Consider the following 10,000-nt stretch of genomic DNA (forward strand, 5'->3'; position numbering starts at 1 on the left):
CATTGGTCAGGGAGCTGCCCGACCTGGCTGTGATTGGCTCACGCGGTAATGACCAATTCTTGGGATGCGGTCAACTGGTCCGAATGCCCAAGGATGATGCAGCTCGGGACCTAGGGAGATAATTAAGAGGGAGTCACCAAAATCACATAACACCCCCGCATTAAGGAACCGCCTTGTCGTGGCGCGGGGGTTTGAACTCCTTCCTCGGAAGAGCCCGTTCTAGAATTGGCCAGTCTCTTCCTCCCGTTGAGGTGGCCTTCTAGCGGTTGATTCTCCGAGGAAGGACGACTAAGCGTTCCTAGGGGCTGATCTAGTAGGTGGGATCACACCCCCCCTGGTCCTCCCCCCAAGGGGGCACGCACCTGCCCACGTGTTTGCCGTGCGTGGCGCCCCTGTGCGCTGGGAGACAGGAGTCCTGGAGGTTGAGCAATGCCGTGTATGAGTACGCCCTGCGGCTAGCAACACACCTCTTTGGTCCTCTATTCCAGCAAGATGGGTGGCCTGATCTTGGCTCGATTAGGTCAATCAGCTGGTCTCTCTTTTGAGCTAGGCTAGGGTCAAGCAGCTCCTGTCTTGCAGGCAATCGCATGTATTTGCGAATGCCATCAATGCGAGGCAGGGGTTGCGTATATCCTCCCACCACCCCTGTGGCTTCTGAGCATGGTCTCAGTGCACAGCTTCCCCTTGTTGGACTCTGTGGTGGGTGGGGGCGTGGGAGGATGAATTGAACGCTTTACTCTATGGCATCTTACTCTAAAAAAAACCCTGACTGACCCCCACGTTGACGAACCTGGAACGAAGATGACCAAGGCTGTCACCTTGGAACCTTTTAAGGTCCTTGGTGACAAAAGTCGAAAGTTGGGAAAGGCTCTGGCGTCGGTTCAGAGAAAGCCTACCCAAGAGCCTCGGGCTGGACCCTCCAAACCAGCCCTTGGCACTGACAAGTCTCTGGCGTCGGTTCAGAAGACGAGTCAAACTAAAAATGGAAGCCAGACAGGACCCTCCAACCCTGCTGGCCCCACTGCCAAAATTCCGGCGTCGGTTCGGAAGGCAGGCATTAAGCGTCCTCGGCCGGCTACAGACTCGGAGGGCGAGTCTGTAGCCCCGAGTCGGTTCCCCCAGTTTAGGGTCCCCCCTAAACCGGAAGGATTCGACAACGCTTATCAGATGGTACGGGCTCTGGAAACCCAGAGACAGTGCCGTCTGACGATTAGAATTGCCAGAGACAAAGGCATGATAATCATCCCTAAGGACCAGTCCACCCTCACCTTCCTCCAGGAGACTGACAAGCTCCAGGATGGGCGGAAGGTGAGTTTGGCGGCCCTGACTTCTGATGAGAGGAAGTCCAAGATGGTGCTTCTTGGCTTCCCTCAGATGTATGACCTTGAGGTCATCACCGCTCATCCCAAGGTGGTGGGAGCTTCCCGACTTTCCAAAGGGAAGCACCCAACCAGGCAAGTCCTGGTCACCTTGAAGGGAGCCCCAGTTGCGTCCTTGGACCTTGGTAATTGGGGCTCCTACAACCTCAGGACGTATGTCCGACCCTCTCTGTTGCTTCACGTGTCAGAAGTATGGACACCACCAGGCCACTTGCTCTGCAAAGCCGAAGTGTGGTGTCTGTAGTCAGGCACACAGCACGGAGGTGTGCCTCAAAGCACACAAAGACGGCAAGCGGGACACTACTGCCAAGTGTCCCACAAAAAGCACCATGCCTGGAGCCTCGGATGTACCGTCAGGAAAGAAGAGGCTCTACGGCGGCAAGAGGTCGTTGCAAAACGACCGGACTTTGTTCCTGCCCCTCCAGGCACTTATGTCTGGGGGCAGAACAAAGGGGTAAGGGCCCCCCCCCCCCCCCCTCCTAAGAGGAAGGAAGCACCGCCCAAAACAAAACCACCACCGGACACCTCCAACTCAAAGGAGTTTCCGGCCCTGGTGGGTGTTCCAAGACGGAAACAGACCCGGAAGGGGTCTGGGAACACACCAAAGGCCAACCCAAGAGCGGAGAGTCAAACTCTGTTTACAGAGAATGACGCTCCTGCTGACGGCAGTTGTCACAGCAGTTGCGTCAGCATTGGGACGGACCAGTGAAGAGACGGAGAAGGCAGTCAAGGTCGCCGTCACGGTAATGACCCAGACTGTCGCTGCCCTGAAGGAAAGGGATGTAAGGCCCAAGGTCTCTACACCCAATCCAACTCAGGGCGAGACTCCTCTCCCCACAAACCCCCAGGGCGAGACTTGTCTCCCCACCCAACCCGCGGCCAAGACCACACTGGCAGAGCCTGAACCCAAACCCCAAAGGGCGAGGAAGCCACGACCATCCAGAGTGAAGGTCAAGGCGACCAGGGGTTCTCCACCTCCCAGGAGACCCAGCCCTTCTAATGGCTCGACCTGTCCTGACGACAGTGACGAGTCCAGTGAGGAAATCACGATCAGTGAGGAACTCACCAAGGAGTTGTCAAACTCCGAAATGTCTGACAATTCCCACACTGGGGCGTCAGACACTGAGACCAATTATGTCGACGTCATTGACGACGCAGACTTAATGGACTCAGATCAGCACAATGGCCCCTAATCTAAGCATACTGCAGTGGAATATCAACAGTTTTTCCCGGAAGAATGCCCTTCTCCACGCGATCGTGCGATCTCGGAACATTGACATTGTCATGTGCCAGGAGACTTTAACAGGAGACTGTTCGCTTCTCAGGATATCATCCCTTTGTGTTGCCCTCTAGCGAAGGCACCAGAGGTTTAATTACCCTCGTGAAGTTGAATATTCCCTGCTCCCTGATTGCCGATCCTGTGCAGTGTGGAGAAGGTGTTGAACTCCTAGCAGTTGAGATCCATATGGCTGGGGGTCCCCTCAAGCTGTACAATGTGTACAGCAGGCCAACCTGTAGGACCTGCGGCACACGAGCCAATTCTCATAGGGGGAGACTTCAATGCCCACCATCCCATCCTGGCTCCCACACGGTACCGGGATGCGGCAGGTTATCACATAGCCGCGGTGCTTGAGTCATGCCCCGAGATTGCTCTCTTCAACAACCAGGAGCCTACGCACGTTGACAGGGGGGTCCTTGACCTTACCTATGTCACTGCGGCCTTGGTCGAGAGGATTCGTTGGTCTGTGGACAACACTGCCACGAGCGATCACTATGGGATAGTCACCACCATCTTGGATGCTGGCCCGGCCCCTGTGCCCCAGCACAATCCTCGATGGAAGGTAGACAGGGCCAACTGGAAATCTTTCCAGGAGGCCCTGGCCAGGTGCCTCAGAACCAGTGAATTCTCACATAATGATAATGTGGATACACTTGAGGCAAGACTAGTTAATGCCATAGACGAGGCAGCCTCAGAGACCATTCCCAAAACTCGTCCGTGGTCCAGGTGTTTTAAAGACGCCTGGTACTACAATGATGAAATTAAGGAGGTCAACCACAGAATCAATATGTGCAGAAGACACTTTCGCAGACAGAGAACCCCTGAGAACCACGCTCTTTTGAGAGAGGCTCTCAGGGATGCTCAGGAAACTGCTAGCCACCAAACCTCCCTTACAGAGCTGTGGAACCGCATCAGACGGGCCACAAATCGCTCAGCCCCCAGAAAGACCCACCATGACCCGCGGTCGGAGGCAGAGAGACTGGCACTCGAGTTCTCTGCTAGAACAAGTAGCGCCAGTCTACCAGCAGAGTTGAGGGCATGCCAAGAGGAACTGCTTCTAGGCAGGCATGCCCTCATCAGAGAAAAGGCGGTCGAGCCTGACGATGCCGATGCCATGTTCTCTCTGAGGGAACTAAGGCGGACATATAAGACCAGTTCGCGGTCAGCCCCGGGTTGTGATGGGATCTCCTACCCCATCATTTCCCACCTAGGACTTGAAGGTGAGCTTGCACTCTTGCATCTCATCAACAAGTCCTGGGAGACTTCCTCACTACCACAGTGCTGGAAGAGGGCTGACATAGTTCCCATCCCTAAACCAAAGGAGCCGGGTCGGTACCGCCCCATCTCTCTACTCAGCTGTCTGGGAAAGACGGCAGAGAGAATGGTACTGAACCGGCTCCAATGGAAGCTGGGACCTCCACATGAACACCTACATGGGTTCACAAGGGGTAAGAGCACTGCTGACAGTATAGCCACCTTACTGAGCACTGTCAGCAACACCAGATCTGTCATTGTTTTCCTGGACCTGGAGAAGGCCTTTGAACTGGCGAGCCCACTCGCCATTCAAGAGGTCCTGATCCGCAAAGGAATCAAGGGCAGACTGCTTGCCTGGATCGGTGACTATTTTCGGGACAGAACTGCCAGAGTGAAGTTCCAAGGTCACCTTTCCAGGCATTTACCCCTGGAGAATGGCACTCCACAAGGGGGGGTCCTCAGCCCAGCTCTGTTTAACACCCTCATGTTAAGCATCCTCGACATGCCACTCCCAGCGGGGTGCAAGATCATCTCATATGCAGATGATCTGGCAATTATCTCCGTTGGGAGGAAGAATGAGAACTTAATCAGAAAGACCCAGCGTTGTCTGGGTCTAATGTCTGAGGAATGCTGCAGAGTCGGGCTTAAGATCTCAGCAGCCAAATCGAAGGCAATGGCGCTGAAACAGGATGTCCGAGACCAAAGGCTGCGAGTCCAAGGGTTAGAGCTAGAGTGGGTTCATGTCTTCCAATACCTGAGTGTATGGGTTGACAGTAACCTTACTTTCCGCTCGGAGGTTCAATACCTCCTAGAACGGATCAAGGCAAGACTCTCTGTCATGAGAGCTCTGTCAGGGCGGCGCTTAGGGGCTGGGCACCGTGTACTAAGATCCTTCTATGTGCACGCTGTCCGTCCCATCGTGGACTACGCCTCCGTCGCCCTGATTACGGTCAAGCCTGGACTAAGGAAAAGGCTTGACGTCATGCAAAACGATGCCGCCAGGATCATTCTGGGTGCTCCTATATGGGCTAAGGTTGCCAACCTCCTCTTGGAGGCCAACCTTTTCCCTCTGGCAATCCGGATCGATCAGATGGCGGTTCAGTTTCTTGCCAAAGTCTTACAGTCCCCGCCGGACTCGTAGCTAAGACAAAAAGTGCAGCGTCGGCTTGCACAGAACCATGAACTCTTTACCAACAACTCCTGGCTGTCTCATACAGCCAGGGTGTTGATACGCTTTGACACTGTTGGTCAAGGGCATGGACCTCCCCCACCCTGACTATGCCACAGCCCCGCCGTGGGCAAGATCCTTGATAGAGTACTCTGTCATGAACCTGTCAAGGAGAAAGACTCAGTACTCTCCGTTTCTTTTGAAGGCTGAGGCGGAGAGGAACATTGCAGAAATCACTCCACCAGGTAGTAAAACCTACTTCACGGATGGTTCTGTAGACCCCATTTCCCACACTGCAGGCGCCGGCTTTGCAGCAAGGGACATAGCACAAGCTATGCGGGTGTCCGACAATGCCTCCTCGCTTCAAGCAGAGGCTGTCCCTATTATGGGAGCCCTAGCCCCTGCAGTCCAGACGGACGGGCATGTTGTCATACATACAGACTCTAGGGCCGCCATTGACAGCCTGCAGCAAAGCACGCCCCTTGATAACGTTTACCTTCTGACCACAATTCTTACTTTTGCACAGAGAATCCTGGATCAGGGTAGACGCATTATCATCAACTGGATTCCAAGCCATGTTGGTATTAAAGGTAACGATGTAGCTGACAGGCTAGCGGAGGAAGGCAGGAAAAAACCCTTGAGTAATCTTGTGGTGCATCCTAGCCGAGAACTGCTAAGGCGTAAATTGATGGCTGCAGGGCAGGTCGGTGCCATGCAGCGCCACAGAGAGGAAGCGAGAACCTCCCCCTCGGCCAGCTGGTACTCATACGCCACAGGCTATGAGTCGCTGATACTCTCTAACAGAATACCAAGGCGAGCCGAAGTCAGTCTTCACAGACTGAGATTAGGCTACCCTTGTGCGTGGCAAATCATACCCACCATTGGGCATGATGAGCGACGCTGCAGACATTGTGGCGCGCCGGACGCCAAGATAGAGCACTACCTGATGGAATGCGAGCACACTCGCTTCCTCAGGCAGGGCCCAGAGACGACAGCCGCCGGGTTGGTAAGGCGGCTATGCCTATTGCTTTCCCCCTGGCAACTGGAGCGCCTTCAGGCAATCCAACCGCCACGGTAAGCATTCAGTGATGATGATCAGATGAGTCAGCACTTATAGCTGGCAGAGGCCGGGCCGCCTCGTGCATATAGCCCGGGCGAAGGAACGTCTTCGCAAATCTCTCTGAACTGAACTGAACTGAATCACATAACATGGAGGTTTAAGTTTTATAATGCTATAATTCCTTTCATTTATAGTAGTATGTATATTCGTATACAAATAAGACCTTGATAATATATATATATATATATATATATATATATATATATATATATATATATGTATATTACACATATATATATATACATACATATATATATATATATATATATATATATATATATATATATATATATATATATATATATATATATATATATATATATTGTATATACACATTATACATATATATATATATATATATATATATATATATATATATATATATAATATATATTTATAATATATATATATACATATATATACACATATATATATAATATATATATATATATATATATATATATATATATATATATATATATATATATATTACATATGTGTAGTATGTATGTCTGTATGTATATGACTTTATAGTATATATATATTATAAATACGCCTTGATATATATATATATATATATATATATATATATATATAATATATATTATATATATATATATATATATATATATATATATATATATATATATATATATATATATATATATATATATATAGGCAGATAGATAGATAGATAGAAAGAGAGAGAGAGAGGTATAGAGTGATCTCTCTCTCTCTCTCTCTCTCTCTCTCTCTCTCTCTCTTTACTTTTCCTCTCTCTCTCTCTGTGCATTATCAAATTCTATGCATGTCAATACGCCTGTGTTACTTCCTATCAACACAGCAATTAAGGCACTTAAAAACACTAATCATATCACCACACTACTGTATACTATATCACCTTATACTCTGAAGTGTCCAATCTGATACAGCACAGGTAATCAGCAATCATGATTAGAATTCCCCATTTCTTCTTTAATCGACACCATTTTTCTCATCTGTGTTCGACGAGATGTTAATCAAAATGTTTATTAAAATGTAAGAGTACGATATGTATCGCATGTTTCTTAAAACCAAGAGGTTTATGAGTGACGGGTCAAACTTGTCACTTAGAAGCACGATTTTTATCTGATATCATTTTTTGCAATTCGAGGATTATATTGCAAACGATTAAGATGTGATATTGCTTTTTCTTTATCATTTAATCTACGTAGATAGTTATTGTTGATTTGTAGATATATACACTTCTCTGTGTCTGTTGAATGAATGAATGTTGACGAATTGATTGCCAATTGTTGAACGTTACTAAGAAATGTGGAAACACTCGGTAAGTGAGATGATGTGTCTGTTTCATGTCAATACTTTACTTGTGACCTTAGGAAATAGTTTAAAGGGAGACTTTGCTTCTTTAAACTGAACTGTCGTACTATCTATGTAGTAAAAGTAAAGTCAGTCCCTGGACCATGAAAAAAAAAATCTTAAACAATAGAGGCACTTTTTTAAAGAAGAAAAAAACAAAACGATGCTATCACAAATAATACATATCAGATACACACTTTATTTACATGTACATCTTTATCTCACAGTCTACTGGTTATCGCAGACACGCCGCGATAACCACTCACGACAACTCGCCAGTATGCATCAGTATCGAAGAGAATTTTGAGAGTGACGAGAGCGCCTCTTTCACCATGGCTTTTACAGGAGGCTCCGTTTTGAGTATCCTTCAGCGCACGGACGAAGAGACGGCGGGCGGGCAAGGAGTGCTCGTGTCGAATGGCGGCGCTCTCGACGCAAAGGATCTGGGTGATTCAGGATTCCGTAGGACGTCAGGATCGTTGGGAGAGGACCGAGGATTAGGTGAGGAATGTGAGGAATATATGAGGAATGTGTGTACTTATTGATTGGGGGGGGGGGGGGGGTAGGTAGGTATGGTGAGGAGGATTGGGGTTTGTGGTTTATGTTTATGGGATATCTATTTGAAGAATTATTGTGATCTTCAGGTTATATGAACACCCAGGGTCTATGTTCATGTCAGTATTAATAACTAATGACACTTACCACATGCTGAATTTAGTCTATCATCAAAACCGAAGACAAATAGTCAAGTTAAAGTCTCCTAACATTCTCCCTTCCACGAATGATGGTTTAGTTGTTCTTCTTTAGCACATTTTACATCCCTCCCTCCCCCGCACTTACTTCATCAGCTTCGCAGTCCAGAGATTGGAACAGGGATTGCTAACATCTAATTCATAGAAGGATAATTACCAACAACTGTATCCCGGAAACATGTAGTCACCATTGTCCTATTTTGACATAGTGTCCATTTTTCGTGACCGTCACTCCATCGTCTAAGACCATCGCCCTCAGCCCGCGAGTGTTGGGCCGCCCGCTACACGTTCACCCTGATGGCGTTCCTGGGCCTCGCCGTCGAGTATTCGCTGCGGGTCAACCTGTCCATCGCCATCGTGGCCATGGCGGGCACGAGCGAGGTCAACGCCACCGCCAACGCCTCCCAAGACGCCTGTCCCGTCGCGGGCAACGGCACAGACTCGGGAAGCAAGGTCACGGTGAGGGAGGGTTCAGAGGCGACCATGTCTGATGATAAGTATAGTTACTCTTCCCTGACGGAGATTTGGCAGACCGATTTATACTCCAGGGCCTTATGTACTTCATTAATTATATCTCATATCATATTATATATTAGTTATATCTCATATCATATTATATATTAGTTATATCTCATATCATATTATATATTAGTTATATCTCATATCATATTATATTTAAGTTATATCTCATATCATATTATATATTAGTTATATTTCATATCATATTATATATAAGTTATATCTCATTAGTTTGGTATAACAGGAAGGTGAGTTCAACTGGGACGAGCAAACTCAGGGCTTAGTTCTGGGAGCTTTTTACTACGGCTACACCTGCACCAACCTGGTGGGCGGGCGGGCGGCGGAGCACTTCGGAGGGCGTCTGGTCTTCGGTCTAGGGGCGGTCACGTCGGCCTTCATCTCTCTCCTGTCCCCGCTGTGTGCTAGGACTTCTACGGGACTCTTCGTTGCTTCGCGAGTCATCATGGGAATATGTCAGGTGAGTTCGAGGAAAAGAAGGATCCTTTTTTCTTTTCTTTTTTCTTAAAGAGTTCATTGCGACGACTTGGCAAATGGTTTATTTAAATGTAAATGCACAATTTTACATGATGAGAATTACATAAAGTTCTGATTTATGCCTTAATTACAAAGTTTTCTGTCTAAAGAAATGTGCAAGATACCAAAATCAACTTTATAATTTCAAAACTTGGAAATTGAGAATTACCTCAAAAGTTAAAAGCGTAAACAAACATGTGCTTATGTGTGTGTATCTGTTTATCTAGCTATATATCCATCTATCTATCTATCTAGGTATCTGTTAGCCTGTCCATCTATCTATTTATATTACTATAAATGATTTTATATTGAAGATTAAGTTACCAACCACAACATTCCCTCTAAATACATCCAAAAGACCAAAGCTTCTAGACTGCAAGAGCAAGAAAGACAAAGCTGTCGAAGGTCTTTCCTCTTTCCCTCAGGGTGTGTCGCTGCCCGCGCTGAATTCCTTAATGGCAACTTGGTTTCCTCCTGAAGAAAGGGCGAAATTCGGACCTTTAGTCTATGGAGGTAGGGTGTTGCAGGTGAAGAGTGTTCATTGTGGAATTTGTTTATGATCTTTGTGTTGGTGAAGCTTAATTGCCATATGGGCGTGGGTTTATTTGTAATATGCTTGTGACTTTGGGTATGATT

The 10,000-nt window shown here is 47.6% G+C and overlaps 1 protein-coding gene across 2 annotated transcripts in view; it reads left to right on the forward strand.

Annotated features, from left to right (window-relative positions):
* Positions 1–7,808: 7,808 nt before the first annotated feature.
* Positions 7,809–10,000, forward strand: part of LOC122244687 (putative inorganic phosphate cotransporter) — a 5,094-nt gene continuing 2,902 nt past the window's right edge. Inside the window, exons 1-4 of one of the 2 annotated variants that reach the window (XM_043002659.2) lie at positions 7,809–8,060; positions 8,571–8,770; positions 9,075–9,308; positions 9,790–9,877. In XM_043002659.2, coding sequence (XP_042858593.2) covers positions 7,892–8,060; positions 8,571–8,770; positions 9,075–9,308; positions 9,790–9,877 — 691 coding nt within the window. In that variant the 5' untranslated portion in view covers positions 7,809–7,891. The remainder of the gene's footprint in view (positions 8,061–8,570; positions 8,771–9,074; positions 9,309–9,789; positions 9,878–10,000) is intronic. The other variant, XM_043002658.2, reaches the window with a different exon arrangement.

Source organism: Penaeus japonicus, unplaced genomic scaffold (genome assembly GCF_977035675.1).
Source record: "Penaeus japonicus unplaced genomic scaffold, GWHDUDI00000001_assembly GWHDUDI00000033, whole genome shotgun sequence".
In the NCBI taxonomy this organism is placed as follows: domain Eukaryota; kingdom Metazoa; phylum Arthropoda; class Malacostraca; order Decapoda; family Penaeidae; genus Penaeus; species Penaeus japonicus.